General features: G+C 43.5%; 1 protein-coding gene across 2 annotated transcripts in view; it reads right to left on the bottom strand.

Moving 5' to 3' along the window:
* Positions 1 to 21521, bottom strand: part of LOC139573618 (rho guanine nucleotide exchange factor 2-like) — a 44900-nt gene that overhangs the window by 5865 nt on the left and 17514 nt on the right. For both annotated transcript variants that reach the window (XM_071397273.1, XM_071397274.1), the window contains 8 exons: positions 10541 to 10703; positions 4940 to 5007; positions 4744 to 4807; positions 4360 to 4492; positions 3995 to 4248; positions 3472 to 3722; positions 3128 to 3253; positions 179 to 296 (listed from right to left, as the gene is read on the bottom strand). In XM_071397273.1, coding sequence (XP_071253374.1) covers positions 179 to 296; positions 3128 to 3253; positions 3472 to 3722; positions 3995 to 4248; positions 4360 to 4492; positions 4744 to 4807; positions 4940 to 5007; positions 10541 to 10703 — 1177 coding nt within the window. The remainder of the gene's footprint in view (positions 1 to 178; positions 297 to 3127; positions 3254 to 3471; positions 3723 to 3994; positions 4249 to 4359; positions 4493 to 4743; positions 4808 to 4939; positions 5008 to 10540; positions 10704 to 21521) is intronic.

Below are 21521 nucleotides of genomic sequence, written 5' to 3'. Positions count from 1 at the left end.
TGTTGGGGGGGGGGGGGGGGGGGGTTTATTCTACTGCCGTGTATGTAGTGTAGTGATTATTCAGTTCTTATATGTTTTTGTCTACTCCCTGAGCTGTAGTGGCTGTTCTGTGTTCAGCTTATATGCTGTGTGAGACTGCTTACTAAGCTGCTATAGCTGTTCTGGTGTCAGGTCTTACCCTTGGTGTTGTCCAGGATGCGCTGGATGAGGACAGGGTATTTGGTGATGCGTTGAGTCACCAGCAGGATGCACTCCTGGATGCCATGGCGACGCAGCAGGGGCCCCCGGCTTACCCTCTGATTATGGGATGGATGAGATTTAATACCACTTATTATATATTTAAGCAATAAGGCCCGAGGAGGTGTGGTATATTGGCCATTATAAACTGTATGGTTCGATCCCTGAAAGCTGATTGGCTGACAGCCGTGGTATATCAGACAGTATACTGTACCACGGGTATGACAAAACATGTATTTGTACTGCTCTAATTACGTTGGTAAACAGTTTATAATAGCAATAAGGCACCTCAGGGGTTTGCGATATATGGCCAATATAGCACGGCTAAGGGCTGTGTCCAGGCACTCCGCAACTTAAGAACAGCCCTTAGCAGTGCTATATTGGTCATATACCACACTTCCCCGGCCCTTTTCTTAAGGGCTGTTCTTATACACAACGCGAAACGGAGTGCCTGGATACAGCCCTTAACCGTGATATAATGGCCATATACCACAAACCGCCGAGGTGCCTTATTGATATAATAAACTAGTTACAAACATACATTTTTTTAACCTTTATATAACTAGGCAAGTCAATTAAGAACAAATTCTTATTTTCAATGAAGGCCTAAGAACAGTGGGTTAGATCTTCAGATCTTCACCTTATCAGCTCGGGGATTTGATCTTGCAACCTTTCGGTTACTAGTCCAACGCTCTAACCATTAGGCTACCTGCCGCCCCATAAATAGGACATTAAACAAGTATTTGTGCGCCATACCCGTGTTATATGTACTGATGCTGTTTCAGCCAATTAGCATCTAGGACAAACTACCCAGTTTTATAATATACTATAATTACCACTTAGACATAACATGTAATAACACTACTAATTTGAATTGGTAAAGTAAAATAAAGGCATAGATCCATCTATGGGGGCTGAAGCCCAGGAGAAATCCCATTTTAGCTAATATACAGGAGCAGTCAAAAGTTTGGACACACCTATTCAATCAAGGGTTTTTCTTTATTTTTACTATTTTCCACATTGTAGAATAATAGTGAAGGCATAAAAACTGAAATACCACATATGGAATCATGTAGTAACCAAAAAAGTGTTAAACAAATGTTTTATATTTGAGATTCTTCAAAGTAGCCACCCTTTGCCTTACTGACAGCTTTGTACACTCTTGGCATTGTCTCAACCAGCTTCATGAGGTAGTCTCCTGGAATGTATTTCAATTAAAAGTTGTGCTTTGTTAAAAGTTAATTTGTGGAATTTCTTTCCTTCTTAACATGTTTGAGCCAATCAGTTGTGTTGTGACAAGGTTATACAGAAGACAGCCTATATGGTAAAAGACCAAGTCCATATTATGGTCAGTCATCTTGAAAATCTCAAGAACTTTGAAAGTTTCTTCAAGTGCAGTCGCAAAAACCATCAAGCGCAATGATGAAACTGGCTCTCATGAGGACCGCCACAGGAAAGGAAGACCCAGAGTTACCTCTGCTGCAGAGGATAAGTTCATTAGAGTTACCAGCCTCAGAAATTGCAGCCCAAATAAATGCTTCACAGAGTTCAAGTAACAGACACATCTCAACATCAACTGTTCAGAGGAGACTGTGTGAATCAGGCCTTCATGGTTGAATTCCTGCAAAGAAACCACTACTAAAGGACACCAATAATAAGAAGAGACTTGCCTGGGCCAAGAAACACAAGCAATGGACATTAGACCGGAGGAAATCTGTCCTTTTGTCTGATGAGTCCAAATTTGAGATTTGTGGTTCCAATCGCCGTGTCTTTGTGAAACGCAGAGTAGGTGAACGGATGATCTCTGCATGTGTGGTTCCCTCCGTGAAGCATGGAGATGGTGTGATGGTGCTTTACTAGTGACACTGTCTGTGATTTTTTTAATAATTCAAGGCACACTTAACCAGTATGGCTACCAGAGCATTCTGTAGCGATATGCCATCCCATCTGAGATTATCATTTGTTTTTCAACAGGACAATGACCCAACACACCTCCAGGCTGTGTAAGGGCTATTTGACCAAGAAGGAGAGTGATGAAGTGCTGCATCAGATGACCTGGCCTCCACAATCACCCAACTCAACCCACTTGAGATGGTTTGGGATGAGTTGGACCGCAGAGTGAAGGAAAAGCAACCAACAAGTGCTCAGCATATGTGGGAACTCCTTCAAAACTGTTGGAAAAGCATTCCATGGGAAGCTGGTTGAGAGAATGCCAAGAGTGTGCAAAGCTGTCATCAAGGCAAAGGGTGGCTACTTTAAAGAATCTCAAATATAAAACCAAACACTTTTTTGGTTACTACATGATTCCATATGTGTTATTTCATAGTACTGATGTCTTCACTATTATTCTACAATGTAGAAAATAGTAAAAATAAAGAAAAACCCTTGAATGAGTAGGTGTGTTCATACTTTTGACTGGGACTATAGATGGCAGTAAAGATATGTTAATTTTTGGGCATTTCATAGGAGCGTGATTGGACCACAAAGCTAGGACACTTACGAAAGTTTTGAGGCCAGAACACATCCTTGTGACTAGTGTTCGTTAGGTAATAAAGCAGAAATAACTTGTTCATGACTCTTTTTGAATAGAATATCTACAATGTGATAGTTGTTTCTTCCATTCAGTGTTATCTGTTCAGCACTCCTCCTCGCTAAGGCATGTGAGACACCCCTCAGCTGGTACCTCCTGACACGGACTGCTGAGCTCACACGCGCACACTCGCGCACGCACACACACGCGCACGCACACACACACTTGAATCATGCTCTTAGGCATTCTCCCCGTCTCTGTACCTCTAACCCTTCACCGTCTCTGTGACCCCCCCGCCTCACTCCATCCACCTCTCTCGCTCGCTCTTTCTCTCTCTCTCTCTCGCTCTTTCTCTCTTACCCGTATGAAGTGCTGAAACCTCTTGTCTCTGGCCAGCAGTTCCTTGTACAGTTTCACAGCTTTGGGGTGGCGGCTGCAAAACTCAGCATAGGCTTTCCTCATCTCATCTGCACACTGACCTGAGAACTGAAAACACACAATGGGTATCAACTCAGTCAGTGTGTGTGTGCACAATATGTTTATATTATGTATATGTTCGTTGGGTGTTTAGTATGAATGCATTCTAATGTTAATGGACGGCAAAGTTGGTACATGCGTCTCGGGTTCTGTGTGTGTGATTGTGGATGTGTGTGTGTGGGTGTTTGTCCTAACGTCTGAGTGTGTGTGCCCAGTGCGTTTCCTACCTGTTCAGTCAGTATATCCCCCAGTTGGTTGATAGTAAAGTTAGTACTGCTACCGGGGGCCAGGCTGTGTGTGCGTCGTGTCATAAGCTGGGAAAGGAAACGTGTGTGTAGCGCCATCAGCTGCTCCAGACAGGGGAAGACAGCGTGCGCCACGCCCGGCTCCAACAGCACCTCGTCCAGCATGCCCTGCCGGAACACCCCCTCCATGATCCGCAGGGTCCTCACGTGGTGGAACTCTGTCTGGATCAGCTCTGAGAGGGGCACGGAGGGGAGAACAGAGTTAGGGATATACAGTACCTTTACATAACACACAAACACACACAGAGACAGAGAGAAGAAAGGGATAGAGAGAGAGAAAGAGATAGGAATAGAAAGGAATATAGCGAGAGAGAAGAAGAGATAGAGAGAGAAGAAGAGAGGGAGAGAGAGAAAGAGAGAGAGAGTGAGGAAGAGATAGAGAGAGAAGAAGAGAGGGAGAGAGAGAAAGAGAGAGAGAAAGAGTGAGGAAGAGAGGTGTTCTCACCATAGATGACGTCTTGTCTCTTGATGACGTCTTTGCGGTGCGTCTGCAGGTAGGAGGGGTCTACGGCCCGGCTCCATGAGTCAGCCTCAAAGTCCTTCCCCTCCCTCTCCAGCTCCTCCAACATGGCAGCATAGTACACCTCCCCCTCGTCGTTGAGGGACTCCATGGACATGGCTCTGTTTCTGAAGTTCAGGGAGTCTGTGGACTGAGACAGGATCCTCCGCAGCCCCAACGGTGAGTCGTCATTCAGATTCCTGGGAACACATGTTGAACACAACAGTTACACAACGTTTCAAACCACTTCATATCAGTTCCCTACTCGCATAGGTAAACCAACTGATGACTCCACACAGCAGCCTGCTCACCCTGCGAGGTTTTGTGTGGAGACACTCTTGGAGAGGGAGAGGCCAGAGCGGACGCGGCGGGAGCCCAGCAGGGACTGACGGAGACTGTCGGACGGATAGATGGCTGAGCTGGGCCGCTCCTTCATCATAGGGGCTGGAGAAAGAGAGAGAGAGAGACAGAGAGAGTGAGGAGGGGTAGAGAGAGAGACAAGGGGTTCAATTGAACTTTTCCTGTCGAAAAGGATTTAAATCCATATGATGCAGTCAGTACTACATCCATACTGCAGTGGCAGCGACCAGCCAACAGGTGGCATCACCCCTATATTCACATGCAGAAAGGAGGCATTAATTGCGAAAGAAGGAGAGGAAATAGGATAGAAGTTGTTGAGGAAAAGAGATACTAACTTTTGGTCCTCAGAGCTACGTTCTGCAACGCGGAGCTGTTCCTCACCAGGGCTAGCTTCTGTTGCTGCAAAACACACAGAGAAAACACGTTCAGACCAATGTCTCATCCAACAGTCAACTTCTCAAAGAATAAAGGCCCAACTTTTGCTTTTCATAAATAAAAAACCTTTCCTTTCCCCTCTCTCCCCTCTCTTACCCTTTGTTTCATCTTGGCACAGTTGGCCAGTGTGTCTCGACAGCGGTTGTGGATGGTGACATTGCAGGCTGCAACACAGAAGCACAAAGATCAATTTCCCTGACACTCCACAATATCTGCATATGCACTGTTGATAAGAACGGCATCTAACTTCATGAAATCATGAGACAATTTTTGAGGCACTTGTTATTACGGTCACGATGCATTGCTTCCAGAGTGACTGGTGAGTACAGCTATCAAGTGAAGTTGTGAAAGGTGCCCACTCTTCCTGTTCCAGATAGGGTTATCAATGACACATTGTACATTTGATACTGTCACTGACTCTAATTTCTTAGTTTTCTTTCATATATTTTTTATTAGTTATACTATTTTGTTATTGAATACTGTACTGTTGGGTAGGGCTTGCAAGTGAAGCATTTCACTGTACTTGTGCATGTGACAATTAACACTTGAAACCTTGAAACCTACGCTTTCCGACACCAAGGAAAATGTTATCACTGTTATTAAAATCTCTCCTATGCCTCAAAACACCCCTTCTCCCCTCCTCTCTTCCCTCAGCTTCCCTTTCTCTTCATTGTTAGAGGGGCTCCACTTCCTGGTACATGTTTTCTTGACAGGAAGTTCTCCTGGAATGGCAGTGGGAGGTTGAAGGGATGTCTGAGGCAGGTTATCGGTGTGTAAGTGCATGTGTGTGTGTTCTGAGTCCTGGGAGTGTTGTTGCGTCCATATGAAACGGACTAAAAGTGTTTATGAGAGTTCTTGCTCACTATACAGGGTTGTCTTTGTTCTAAGAGCAGCCCAAGGCTAGACACACACACACACACACACACACACACACACACACACACACACACACACACACACACACACACACACACACACACACAGAATCTCCCTTATAACACTCTACATATTCCTTTACTTTAGTCTTTCCAATGTCTCCGCCAAGATTACACATTTGCTACCAAAGCAGGCTAAATTCAGCCAAAACACTTGTCAGAAGTATGCTTGCTTTGGTGGGGTGCATTTCCTTGGTGCCGTTCCTATTTTCAACCAATAGTTTCCACACACATGAGAGGGAACACAGGGCTAAAAATACACTCTTTTCAGGGTGTGTTCTCCATGAAAGCCAACATTTTACAGAGCATGGACTCAGCTAACACGCTTTCTACTTAAACCTCAGAAAGCGAGGCACACTGTGACCCATTCATCGCTCAAACTCTCACAACACACACAGGCTACAAACGACTTAAACATACTCAAAGCCCCTCACACACCACTCCTTACAGAAGGACAAACACATCCAGTAGATATTGTCCCCGATGCTAAAACAAACAGACTAGGCCCCTTGCTCACTAAACCAACATGCCAGTGTTGGACCAACACTGTTGGTGCTGAAACGATGGCTGCCTTCTCCAACGCTCGTAGAGACATTTGGAAAGTCCTGTTAGACCCTTCCCCTAATGCTCAACATCGCTGCAATGCTCGGAAACTACACTGGAGACCTGACAAGAGTCATGGCATACTATTATAGATGTGTCCATATAGAGTGGCTCTACAACCTAGAAATGCTTTGGGGTTTCAAATACTGCTTAGAATCCCCCCTTCCATATGACACTATATTATTTACAGTTCACTTGTCTTTAGTTAATGATCTTATTTATTTCTATGATAATACTGTACACTGAGTGTACAAAACATTATGAACACCTGCTCTTTCCATGACATAGACTGACCAAGTGAGTCCAGGTGAAAGTTATGATCCCTTATTGATGTCACTTGTTAAATCCACTTCAATCAGTGTAGATGAAGGGGAGGAGACATTTTAAAGAAGGATTTTGAAGCCTTGAGACATAGATTGGGTATGTGTGCCATTCAGAGGGTGAACGGGCAAGACAAAAGATTTAAGTCGCACAGGTTTGTGTCAAGAACTGCAAAGCTGTTGGGTTTTACACACTCAACAGTTTCCCGTGTGCATCAAGAATGGTCCACCACCCAAAGGACATCCAGCCAACTTGACACAACTGTGGGAAGCATTGGAGTCAACATGGGCCAACATCCCTGTGGAACGCTTTCGACACCTTGTAGAGTCCATGACCTGATGAATTGAGGCTGTTCTGGAGGGCAAAAGGGCGAGAACAATTCAATATTCTTAATTTTTTGTACACATTGTATACCCCCCAATTGTAATCTGTGTGTGAGTGTAATCTAGGACCCTCAGATTACGTCAAAATGAGCCAAACAACAATGGCCTGGTCGTCTTAACCTGAGTCTTAATCTGTGTCTGAGGAGGTAATCTCACACGTACTGACACAGCGCTACACAGAGGCTAACCACATTAAGTTACACCCTGCTGGACACCCAGCAGGGCTCCTATTTGTCAGTTATCTGTTCATGCAGAGAACAATAAGAGGTGAGACAGGAAATAAACAAGAGTCCAAATGTCGATGAAAACAAAATGTCTTTCTCTGCAGTAATGGAATAAAGGGTCCCTGAAATGAATTTGAAATAAATAATAATAAATAAAAGATACCTGTGGACTTCATTCAAATTCAAGACAAACATTGATGTACAACAAGAACATGTACTTTATTGATTACATAGACAACATTGTAAAAGCATTGACGAGAAATCCTCCCTGGTGACTCCAAACCGGAAACATCCACTCAGACATGAAATCAATGGATTCTCCCAAAACAGGCGGTGCTACCTACTCTACACACACACACACACACACACGCTCCCCCGCACCCAGCCTAAACATATGTCTCCCCTGTCCCAATTCACAGGGGACCTCAGATAGAAATCCCGATGTAGGACAATGTCATGACCCCGTATTCAAACATCGCTGGGTCTCTGAGGCAATATGGCTCCCTATCAGACCACTGTGTTAAACAGGAAAGGTTTAACTGTGTTACCCTCAGCTCATGCATCACTCATTACTGTTAGGGACCACTAACGTCTGTGGACGCAGAGAGGAAGAGGGATTGGGACTGTGTCTGTGTGTGTGTGTGTGTGCATTCGTTCGTGCTGACCTGCCTATGTGTGTGCGTCTATGTGTGCATGCGTATGTGTGTGTATGTGTGTGGGTGCACACGTCAGTGTGGCAGATTGCTTGTTAATCTCCCACACTCCAACTACCAGATGCACTATTTCCAGATTACAGTCGGGGAGGGTGGTAGCAGCTGTGTATTGGGGCAAGAGGGGGAGAGAGGGGGGCTGTTTCAGATCCACCAAACAAAGAGAAAAGCCCCTCTCTCAACAGACAGTGGGCTTCATCATAGACCTACTGTATAAGCTCCTAAACCTGCATTCTGTACTGTAGTTACACTATAGCTACTTTGTCATTCTCCATCTCTATATTGGGTCGTACAGGTCTAATGGTTGTGTTGCATCTGATTATAACATATTAGCAAACTGAGATGACAGTGACGCGATAACACAGGAATTAATAAAAAGGTAAAAACTGTGAAAAATATTAGTTGAGTTCAGACAAACTGACTATGACTGACCCAAGGCATGTTGCCTAAACCAATTTAGATTCTTATCTAATCTAAATCTAATCTAAATCAAATAGACTCTAGACTAAAAATATCTTAACTGGCTCAGAATTTGAATATATGAATAGAGAATCCAACACTAAAGGGAATTCCCAACCTGAAATAGCCTCACAGCCGGCTCACACCTCAGTCCTCTCTCCTACTTACAGTAGGGATCCACTCTCTTTCTTTTCCTGTTCTCTCCATCTCCATCTCGCCCCCTCTCTCACCTCCGGTGTAGTTTACAATGATAATGTATTCATGCCCCCTTCAGCCCAATACGCACACATACACACCCAGACCTGACCCTGTGAATATAATTATGCCCCCAACCCAAATCAATAGCCTATGACCAGTGTTCCATCTAAACTACAGCTGGTGTACCTCTTACCCCCAACTACAATCTCAGTGAGTGCCTACCGTCTTGCTCATTCACAAGTACCGGAACTCTCTCTCTCACACACACACACACACACACACACACACACACACACACACACACACACACACACACACACACACACACACACACACACACACACACACACACACACACACACACACACACACACACACACCCCCCTCTTTGGCAGCAGACATGTGTAATCACACCCCATGCCAAGAGCCTTCCCTCTCCCACCCCCATGCCCTTCTGTATCCCCTCCCTCCCTCTGTGCTCCCCTTCTCTGTCTGTCTGTCTGTCTCTCGCTCCTCTTTTATCTCTCTCTCTTTGAACCTCGTCTTCAGAGCTTTAGGGGTCAAGGTAACGAGGTCGAAGATGGAGCAGCTATTTCCTCAACTTGAAGGACAATAAACTTCATCCATACATCAATATTCAATCAAAATAGGTAATTGGGTTTGATAAGACAAAAAGCATCCCTCTTTCCCTTTAGGAATGTACGTTTGGATTGATTTAATGATAAATACAAATGTCAATCGACTATGACAGTCAATTGAATTGTCTTGGCTGTTGCTGTGGGGGCAGTGTAGTGTTGTTGCATGGTATAACACTAGTTTCAAAATGGGGTAAGCAAAACAAAAACACAATTCTCAGTATGGACTTCCTCTTTCTATCTCAGGCAAACTCCTCTCTGTCTGTTATTGTCATCATGCATCATCCATATGGCTTCGTCTCCTACTCTTGTCTTTCTGGCCACTTGTTTGTTAACTAATATCTCTCCCTCCCCCTCTGCCTCTCTTGACCTGAGAACTGATGGCCCCTGAGGAGTCTTTTCACTCAATATGTTCTCCTCTACCGCCACCTCTTCCTTCTACACCTGTCTTTCCCCCTCTTTCTGCTCTCTTTATCTGTCTACCCTTCTCTCTGGATCTACCTCTATTTGTTCTTCCCCATTTGCCTTGGAGTCTGCCTTCTCCCACTCCACTCTCTCTCTCTCTCTCTCTCTCTCTCTCTCTCTCCCCCAGCTGTTCCTCCAGGCCAGTGGAGAGAGGGGCAGGCCATCTGATCTGTGCTCCCCACACACTAACACTATTGTCTGGGCCGGGCAGGGGAAGGGAGAGGGTTCTCCTAGAAGTCAACAGCTGATTGATTCTCAAAAGGAGGGAAGGAAGGAGAGAAAGAAGGGAAGGAGGGAGGGAGCAAAGAAAAACATTGAGAGGGTGCAGGAGGAATCCCCTCTCCTTTTCGCTCCCCTGCTATTCACTGTGTGTTTCCTTCCCTCTTTTGATCCATCTCTTTGGCTCATATGTTTCTTCTACCTTTATTGACCCACACGTCCTACCCCATCTCTCTCTCTCTCTACCCTTATTGTTTGAATCTTCTTTTTCTAGCTCCAATATCTCTCTCCTGCTGTTCTTTTGATCACCCTTTCTCTTCCAAAGCAATTTTGTCCCCCCCCCCCTTTACACTAGACAGTCACTAATCTCTCTCTCTCTCCCTCCAATATGACAACCCTGGGGCAAGATGTCTGTTGGTCCACTGATCTGGTGATGCATCAATACACCAATACCCCGATAATGTTGTCGCTAATGACATTAGGCTTTTGTCTGGGCCTTGTGAGTGTATGTACTGCCTACAATATTGTGTGTGTGTGGTACTCACTGGGGCAGCTGAGGGCCTCTTTAGCGGTGATGCTCTTGTTGCAGGCGGAACAGAGGGTGGTGGCAGACACGGTGAGGGAAGTGAAGAGGTGGCCGTTGCTGTAGCGCGCCTCCCGCTCCCGCGCCTCCTTCTCCCTCTCCTTCATCCGCTCCTTCTCTTTGTTCTGTAACCAAAGACACAAATCAGCGCCAACCGATGCAATCTGTGGATATTAACTGTTTTTTTAAAAAGCCACTCTCGCTCATCTCACACTGTCAACCGTTCTGGATATTCCACAGCTGTGAGATGCTTGTCTGGTGCTCAGGTCTCCTCATACTGTATATGCAGCATGCACTTTGTTTCATAGAGTAAGTTTCACTGGATGAGGACAGCTGGTGCATGAGGAATTGTTTTCAGGAATAGTCTCGCTCTCCCTCCCACTCAGAGAGATTGACAGCCTGGGGACTGTCTTTAATCTCATTGTTACACTACAGGGCTCGCCATGCTGCCTCAGCATAACTCAAGCGCATTCAGCGTGAGAGTGTATTCCGTGTGCATGTTAGCAATTGCGAGTGCATGTGTCCTTGTGCATCTAAGAATGTGTGTGTGCGCACTATGCTAATTAGTGTAGGTGCATGTGCGTGCATTTGCAATTGTGTAGGTGTGACTAAAATGTGAATGTTCCGGTGTTAGTTTGCCTCTGTAATATCCAGCTGTTCCTAGCATGGTGCCTTATTTTATACCACACATTTTAATGCCAGCCTGTCTGTCTGTGTCCAGACCAGAGCAGCAGTCTATGTTGCTGGCTGTGCTGCTAAGTAAGCAGAATGGTCAGGTACCAAACAGCTTCTCACAGCCGGTGGCCTTTTAGTCACAAACTAATCTCCTGATGTTGTGAACACAGACAAAGTAGTCAATCTTCAGTGGCTTTGTCACTCTCTGTTTTCCTTAATGCTCTCAGCTAATTATCAACTCAACAACATGTGGTGTTACGATGAGGTTGTGTATCCACTGTAGCGAGAGTATATGACTTACAGGTGCTTCCGGTAGGTTCTCAGTAAGCACTTTAGGCAATTATTTATGTTCAAGAGGATAACTCTGCCATCAAATTTGTTTTGAAATTACTCAAAATGGTATTCCATGTCAAATAATCATTGTGCATCACCACAACTGCTAATGCTACCAAAACAAACAGAACAAAAGCTGTTTTCAAATACACAACACGTCTATTATCTGAAATGACACCCTTTGATACTGGTTGTACTGTATTTTCTAAAACATTGAGAGGACATGATCAACAAAGCAGTTTTCTCTAAGAGTGTAGACTTCAGACCCTTGACGTACACATAAGGAAAGCTCACCCTGTTGGTTTATCATGATGGGCAGCAGAGGGGTTTAACCCCCTCACCGGAACATGCCACACAACTATAACGTTATCGGAAAGAGGAAGAGAAATAACTAAAAGAAGGATTTGTCAGGGGTTCCTTTGAGAACCTAAACAAAAGGCCTTGGGGCCCCCATTGTGAGGAGCTCATTCAGGACATGGCACCATCTCAGGGGTATGTAAAACACACCCAAAGTAGAGAACCCAGAGAGGAATGGAGGGATGGATGGAGTGAAAGAAGAAGGGAGGGGAGTTCAAACCCATCCATTTACATTAGCTAATTAAAAAGGCGACCCGTCAAGATTTTGATCTGAGGTGAAAATGGCGGAAAGAGACTCAAGGGCAAGGACATATAGAACACACTGACACATGCAACATGCTGGTGTGATGACTAGCTACAGTTGTGACGCTGTAATGACGGTGGAATGAGGTGAGACGGGCAGGGAGACAGCTTAGGTCCAGGACACTGGGTCCACTTACAGACCCTCATGTCTAAACACACTAACCCACATTTACATTCACTCCGTTTTGAAGAGGAAGGAAATAGGTGCACAACTAGGCACTGGGCACCAAGCCAATGCTTGGTAAATCTTTCTAAGCTTCTCGGTAGAATTAATCCATAGAGTTTAACTGCATCCATGTAGGGTCCATCGTCTAGCAACTCCTACTGTACAGTATGTCTGAGGCGGGCTTGCTTTAATGGCAGAAGGATGAGCACTGCAGCAGCATGCTCTAATCCACTCTGTCCCCCGCAGAGGTTTGTAGACTGTTACCAAACTGGCTCCCTCGCTATTATTAATGCACAGTCAGCTCCATCAGTCAAGACCACCTTATTAAGACCTTTTTCTATAGAACTGACTCTTACGCTAGATATCTGGCACACTGACTGAATTTCTCTGAATTTCCCCCTCCCCCTATCCATCGCTCTCACACACTCGCTCCATCTCTCTCCCTCTCCCTCTTTCTCTCTCGATTCCTCTCTTCTTGTCTCTCTCTATCCTACCCTCCTTACCACGCTCCTCTATAGTGGATTAACAGACTGGATTAGAATCATCGGACTCAGGGCGGATTGGGGATGGTGTGAAAGACGAGAAAGATAGATAGTGAGCGATAGGAAGAGAGAGCGAGAGAGAGAGAGCGAGAGAGAGCGAGAGAGAGAGAAGAGTGAGTGAGATTGCGAAGAGCATTTAATTAAAGGAAAGAATGCCACAATGCAGTTTATGAGAGCGGCGCTGCTGGTAAATTGTTACCAAATGGGTGTAATGACTTTTTAATGAAAAGAGGGCGGGGCAGTGGGGAGGATGAGAGAAGCTGCTGTTATAGACCAGGGATTAGTAGATACTATTAAGCGGCGGATTAGGCCACAGACTTAACCTCTGCCCAAGCCTTCCAGATATCTAACCTTACTCCACTGAGGAATTCACACTGTTTGGTGGATGAGCAGAGGACAAGGCATTTGAACTCTCTCTCTATTTTGTCTCTCTCTCCCTCTACTCAATTCAAATGTATTTATTGGCATGACAATAGCCATATCACAAGCAAAAGGCTAGGAAGTAAGACTGGGAAATTATGTACTATGAAGACATTAAGAGTTTATTTCCAAAACGCTATATCCACAAATGTTTTCATCAGAAATGATTGCTTCTGGGTACCGTCATGTGTGTGTAAAATATTACTGTTCGCAGATTTTTTTATTCTTATATTTTAGATGTGTATGAAAATGTGTTTAGCTGGAATGGAATGTTCATATCCTGTATATTTGACTGTGGTATGTGCCAAGCTAAGTGACTTGCCTAGTAAAATAAAAGGTAAAATAAAAAAATATATATAAATGAATGCACTTAAGAGCACCTGCTAAATGAATAAAATGTAAATGTTTTACATACAGATCTCATATAACTGTTATATTGATGCCCCAAATGCATCGTTTGTGCAGTTCTTTTAACCTAGCAGTGGTACTTATTTCTCTGAGAGTGAGGTGGTTAAGCAGCATTTTGCAAAAAAAAAGCATTATTATTTGTCTCTCTGACATGAAACCATCAAGTGATAGATTTTTAACAAACACTTGTCTATCATTGAACACCACCATACCGTGAATAGATAGTGAAAAAACACTCCAATCTCTTTCATAATTTCTTAAAAACAATAAAAGATCATTTACCAACATTTCTGAAACTGGATATACACTGAATGTACAATACATTAGGAACACCTTCCTAATATCGTGTTGAACCCTCTTTTGCCCTCACAACTGCCTCAAGTCGGGACATGAACGAACTCAAGGTGTCGAAAGCGTTCCACAGGGATGCTGGCCCATGTTGACTCCAATGCTTCCCACAGTTGTGTCAAGTTGGCTGGATGTCCTTTGGGTGGTGGACCATTCTTGATACACACAGGAAAATGTTAAGCATGAAAAACCTAACAGCGTTGCAGTTCTTGACACACTCAAACCGGTGAGCCTGGCACCTATTACCATACCCGTTCAAAAGACACTTAAATATTTTGTCTTGCCCATTCACCCTCTGAATGGCACACATACACAATCCATGTCTCAATTGTTTCAAGGCTGAAAAACCCTTCTTTAACCGGTCTCCTCCCCTTCATCTACATGGATTCAAGTGGATTTGACATCAATGTAACATCAATAATGGATCATAGCTTTCACCTGGTCAGTCTATGTCATGGAAAGAGCACCTGTTCTTAATGTTTTGTCCATTCAATGTATAGTGTATAGTCCCTCTCCCCTCCTCCTTTCTCATAGGATTCCCCTGTATCAGATAGCTGTCCTTGGCTGACCCTCAGACTATGTGGATGCCAGAGGAGAGCTAATGCAAAAAATCTGTAGTCGACTTGTTTATTAAACTGCCTCTCCCGTGCTCCTGGCCAGTCTGAGAGGAGACCACATCACAGTGTGTTGAGTTAATCAGCCTAAGGAGGCCTCTAGGATCCATGACCCCACCACCGTCAGACGTCATCCACCACAAGACCAACAAACCCACTAAGATAACACCCTATCTGGCTGTACAAACTTTATAGGATCAACTTCTCAGTGATGATCAGACGAAGGGCTTGGGATTCAATCAAACATTCCATTACGGAAAGACGCACTAGGGGAAATATCACTTTGAACTTTGTACACTGAAAAAAAGGCTATCATCACCAAACAGGATGTTGAACCAAGATTACATCATAATACCTGTATTTTTACATCCATGTTTCAATCTAAAATGAGATACTTTAGACATGTGCGTCTACAGAGAATGAGTATCCTGCACAAGGCCATAAAAGCAGTATACAATTCTCACCTGGGGATTACGAACCAGTATCCCCTCAGGTCACAAGCCTCAACCTTAACCACCACTATGCCATAGTGGCATAGTATCCCAGTCTGAACTCTGACCACAGACAGATAAGACACAGAGATAAAAGAGCTGTTAACATGCTGCTGTGGTGAACAACACAAACAACCAGCAGGTCAATAAACCTGCTATAGGGGAGTGATCAGAAAAATGTATGATGAGGGCCACGTTCCTTGTTATTTTGGATGGGGGAGTCTATCGTAGCCTTTGTCTCTTAGTGGTTGAAGAGCACCTTTGGCCAAATTCAGCCAGCCAGTGTGTAGCATGGCTAATACTTTGTTTCGTAAATTCTTCTTAGACTGGCACTGGTGTCTATATAAGGTGGCATGTATTACTTTTTTTTAGATGGAAGGAAGTGACCTAATTGGTTTACTGTAAGCAATGAAGCTTAGGTATGCTGCTGGGATCTGGCTTTATTGATGCTAATGGTTAACCAAGAGGTTGGCATGACCAATAATCTAGCCAAATAGATACAGATACACAGTGCTAGGCAGTTAACATTGAGTTCTGTGTGTATGCAAAGAGCAAAAATATAAACGTAACATGCAACAATTTCAAAGATTTTACTGGGTTACAGTTCTTAGAAGGAAATAGGTCAATTGAAACAATTCATTAGGCCCTAATTTATGGATTTCACATGACTGGCCGGAGTGCAGCCATGGGTGGGCCTGGGAGGGCATAGGCCCACCCACTTGGGAGCAAGGCCCAGTCAATCATAATGAGTTTTCCCCCACAAAAGGGCTTTATTAGGCAGAAATGCTTTTTGTGCGTATGGGACCAAAACTTTACATGTTGAGTTTATATTTTTATTCAGTATATAATAAATAGAATGGACATTACTATTTAAAGCAATTGTCAAAATGTTTTTATGCCACACGTCCATTTCTGATGAGTCAGTTTCCAAGCGTCAACCAGTTTTCCTGCCGCAACAATAGCACTTCATATTTATCATGACACTTCTACAAAGCCTAGCATGCACTTTACTGGGCTGCCATGACAGATGAGGTCAGAGGAGTTTCAGATGAGATGGACAGAGAGCCATATATATTCTTCCCTTTCTATCTCTATGAAGGGTGCTATCTGAAAGTGTCAAGACTCAGGAAGTCTCTGTTCCTCTTCAGACTGTGATATTGGCATCTGTTGTTTTCAGGTGTGTTTTCATCTGCACTGAACTCATGTGCAGATGCCTGAGCCATAGAGAATGTGCTCACTTTTGGTCCTTCTATTAAAAGCTTCTATGAATACATGTCATTCACTCCCCTTCCTGCAACCAAACAGCCTCAGAGACTCAGACACAACAAAACTAAACAGGAAAGGGAGAAACAAAACTCACATTGTGTCGAAATACGTAGTTTGGAAATGGGTTTGTATACACAGCCCAGACATTTTTGTAAAAAGCAGTTTTTGTCTCAGTAATCTGTTTTCTGCCAAATTGTCTATGCTAGTGCTTCAGTGCTGACATCACACACCGGAAGTTCATTATACTGACTTCCTGTTTCATGGAAAAGGCATGGAGACTGGGGTTGGTGAGTTGGGAGAATAGCAACACTACAGTTGGAGGGGAAGGACAAAGTTGTTGTTCATAATCTTAGCTCCGGGGTTCTCAGACGGCCTTGTAGCCTTCTTTGACTCAGATCAACACCGTGGCTTTGCGTAGCAAACAATTTTGTCCAGTCTGACTGACAAAGCAGACATTTTAGGCATTTTTTCTGTCATATAGCTGGATATGTAGTGAATGTAGGTTAAGTAAAGAACAGTGACAACCCACTGGGCAAATACTTGTTGAATCAACATTGTTTCCACGTCATTTTAACACCAAAATTCAATGTGATGAAGTTTAATCAACGTGGAAAACTGATTGGATTTGCAAAAAGTCATCAACGTAAGGGAATTCAGTCTTTATTCCAGCCAACATTTAATCTAAATCCAATGACATGGTTACATTTTTTGTTGATTTCACATTGAATTCACATTAGTTGACAACTCAACAAAATGTAAATCAAAACTAGACACATATTGCACATAATGTAGCTCATAACACTGATTCAATGCTGAAATAAATGATAATGCTTTGTTTTGATGTGAAGGCCCATTATTGCTCCCCCTTAAGTAACTCATCATCCACACAGTGTAGTCATAAGTTATTACAGCCAGACACTAATAAGCTTGGCTGATCCTTGTTCCGGTTGACTGAATAGCTTTGGGTGTGTCCTCTCCTCTGTTTATGTTTCATGTATTCTTTTTGCTGACACATTTTCAACCCAGGGTATACAGTGGCTTGCGAAAGTATTCACCCCCCTTGGCATTTTTCTTATTTTGTTGCCTTTACAACCTGCAATTAAAATGGATTTTGGGGGGTTTGTATCATTTGATTTACACAACATGCCTACCACTATGACGATACAAAATATTTTTATTGTGAAACAAACAAGAAATAAGACACAAAAACGGAAAACTTAAGCGTGCATTCACCCCCCCCAAAGTCAATACTTTGTAGAGCCCCCTTTTGCAGCAATTACAGCTGCAAGTCTCTTGGGGTGTCTCTATAAGCTTGGCACATCTAGCCACTGGAGTTTTTTACCATTCTTCAAGGCAAAACTGCTCCAGCTCCTTCAAGTTGGATGGGTTCCGCTGGTGTACAGCAATCTTTAAGTCATACCACAGATTCTCAATTAGATTGAGGTCTGGGCTTTGACTAGGCTATTCCAAGACATTTAAATATTTCCCCTTAAACCACTCAAGTGTTGCTTTAGCAGTATGCTTAGGGTCATAGTCCTGCTGGAAGGTGAACCTCCGTCCCAGTCTCAAATCTCTAGGAAGACAAACAGGTTTCTCAAGAATTTCCCTGTATTTAGCACCATTCATTTTTTCTTTAAGCAATGGCTTTTTCTGGCCACTCTTCCGTAAAGCCCAGCTCTGTGGCGTGTACGGCTTAAAGGGGTCCTATGGACAAATACTCCAATCTCCGCTGTGGAGCTTTGCAGCTCCTTCCTTATCTTTGGTCTCTTTGTTGCCTCTCTGATTAATGCCCTCCTTGCCTGGTCTGTGAGTTTTGGTGGGCGGCCCTCTCTTGGCAGGTTTGTTGTGGTGCCATATTCTTTACATTTTTTAATAATGGATTTAACGGTGCTCCGTGGGATGTTCAAAATTTCTGATATTTTTTTATAACCCAACCCTGATCTGTACTTCTCCTCAACTTTGTCCCTGACCTGTTTGGAGAGCTCCTGGTCTTCATGGTGCCGCTTGCTTGGTGGTGCCCCTTGCTTAGTGGTGTTGCAGACTCTAGACCTTTTAGAACAGGTGTATATTAACTGAGATCATGTGACTCTTAAATAAAGTCCACCTGTGTGCAATCTAACCAATTGTGTGACTTCTGAAGATAATTGGTTGCATCAAGATCTTATTTATGGGCTTCTTAGCAAAGGGGGTGAATACAAATGCACACACCACTCTTCTGGTTTTTATATTTTTGAATTTTTTGAATCACTTCACCAATTTGGACCATTTTGTGTATGTCCATTACATGAAATCCAAATAAAAATCTATTTAAATTACAGGTTGTAATACAACAAAATAGGAAAAACGCCAAGGGGGATGAATACTTTTGCAAGGCACTGTATTGAGAACATACAACCTGAAAGTGAGAAGCATTAAACTGTGTGATGTCAGCTCACTGAAGCGAAATCAGCGCAGTCTAATCGGAGGGTGAATAAGTGGTCAACTAACCTCAGAATGACATCACTAACTAATGAGATAGGAAGTCATTAGTGCACAAAGGAACAGAAACACATACAGCAAATTCACAGAATATCACACTAGAATGACATGCATACAGAAACTTATGTTGAATCTGAAAACAAATGTAAACATGACGCTATTGATATAGGTTGAAATTTACAGGGACATATGCCAGTGGTCCCCAATGAGATTATGTTCCTGAAATTACATATGTAAACGATCAAAAACCATTGTGCAGTCTGCCTTTATTCGAGTTGAGCCAACTAAACCAAGGTGTGTCAGGCAGGAAGGGCTGTCCTGTGTGTATTGCGACATCACAGGAAAGCGGACTGCCCTGACTACAGAGTTAGTGGTAGTCAGCACATGGACATACACTGGGAGAACAAAGCCCTTTTGCCTTTGCTTGCTACACAATCGGTCTGCGGCAGCCCAGGATCTCCTTCAAGTTAACCCTGTGTCATGCGTGAAGAGGGTCAGTCCCTCTGTTCTAGGAGAGGAGGAAAAAAGGGGGGGGGGTCTTATTATGGGAGAGAGTGTGCTTGCTACTGTCCCCTGTAGCAGAGAGACGGAGCCCTGGTTAATGTGCCATAACAATGAGCTTGTCTGTTGTCTCTCTCATTTCCGATGACATCAGCAGCATAGAGTGACAAAAAATGATATCTAATGGTTAATTAAATATCCTCAGAAAGATCTTTGTGAACAAGCACAGTCACCAATCCCCATAGCACGTATGAGTGACAGTAAAAAGAGTGATGGAATAGCTACACTATGAAGTGTAGCAGCTTGACAAGATCATCAGTAGCAAGGAGCAGCATGGAGAGTCTGCCTAAACCCAACAAAAAGGAGTGAAGTTATGAAGGTATACACTGTCTAGACAAATATATGTCCTAAGAGGAGATGGAGGATAACTAACAGAGAGAGTAAGAGGGAGAGAGAGAATGAAACCGAGATACCTAGGAAAGAGGGAGAGGCCTGGAGGGGAAGACCCACGAAAGCAGGAGGCTGAAACGAGTGAGGGAGAAAAAGAGAGACCTAAGCAAGAAATAAAATGGGTCTGCGATGAAGGGGGGGGGGAGAAAAGGCAGACAGATGGAGAAACGGATACAGGGGGAAGAGAGAGAACCCCAGAGAGAGGTAGAGAGATAGAGCGTGATGTGGCGAGGAAACAAAAGAGGAGAAGAGAATACCTGACACAGCGAGAGAGCCTAGCAGGTAACTGGATTTCAGCGTGTATTGATGGAGGAACAAAGAAATAGAGAGCAGACAAAGAACACAAAGAGAGATGGAGAAACTGGAGACACTGGGGAAGAGAACTACTGGATGTGTTTAGAACTCTATCCTAAGGGTTACTAAATGTATCGGAAAAATACATTGAGTGTGTGGATCCATAGTTCTCATCTTAGTGTGTATGTGTGTGCATTCAGTACGTGCATGCATATGGGTGTGCGTTTGTGTGGCAGCAAAGGGGAGGTATGGCTATAGTATTTTTGTGCTGTATGTGTGTTGTCGCGGGGGAAGGTGGTCATTATAATAGCGTGAACGTGTCCATCCTTTGCATGTTCCTGTGGGTGAGGAGACTATAGATGTAGGATCTTAATTTGAGCCAGTTTGCTACACCAGGTAAATAATCCTGCATTAATAGGAAATGCGAATTATAATGTGGATTATAATTCATGGAAATATTTTGCGGGGTTTGATATATTTTTTATTAGGGCAAATCAAGCCTTTTTCAAGCTTGAATAACCTACAAGTTTGCATTTCCTGCAGTGCAGTAAAACTCGCAGCAACAAAAGAGTGATCAAATAAAGATCCTACATCTGTATCAGAGACAGATGGCATCCATCATGAGGCTTAGTACACTATGACCTTGATGATGTGAGGCGAGCCCACACACCCACACACTTCTGTGGGAAAATTAATGTCTGCCCCCTAGTTAGCGCCTGACTGTCCCAAGGGCACATTCATTAATAACGAGTACAGCTACACACCCACACCCACATGTAGGATAATAATTTGATCACCCTGTTGCAGGAGAACTTTCCTGCAATTCACAACATTTTAAACTTGAAATGTATTTGAGGTTTAAAAGGCTTCTGAAGTTTGTAATTTCCATTGAGTAATTTCAGACTTGATTATCCCGTTGCGAAAAACATAACCGCTACAAAAATGTCCATTCATTATAATCTACATAATAATTAACATTTCCTGTTGTTGAAGGATTATTTTCCTGCTGTACCAAACTGGCTCAAATTAAGATACTACATCTGTACACACACATATTATACACACGCACAAACTGACTTATGGAACAATTCCTTACAAAAGGTACGGCACACATAAACAGTAGAGAGAGAGTTATTGCACAGTAGGAGCCCACATACCAGTGTTTTATGGTTACAACTATTTCCACCACGACAACATAAAATAACAGAGGCATCTTCATCAGGGGAAATCTGTTTTTCGTAATCAATAAACATATTTCATCCTTATTTTTTTTTGCTAACTATCAACTAAATCAAAT

Source organism: Salvelinus alpinus, chromosome 4 (assembly GCF_045679555.1).
Source record: "Salvelinus alpinus chromosome 4, SLU_Salpinus.1, whole genome shotgun sequence".
Lineage (NCBI taxonomy): Eukaryota > Metazoa > Chordata > Actinopteri > Salmoniformes > Salmonidae > Salvelinus > Salvelinus alpinus.
The sequence above is the reverse complement of the archived record's forward strand: the minus strand, read 5'-3'. Positions and strand labels throughout refer to the sequence as shown.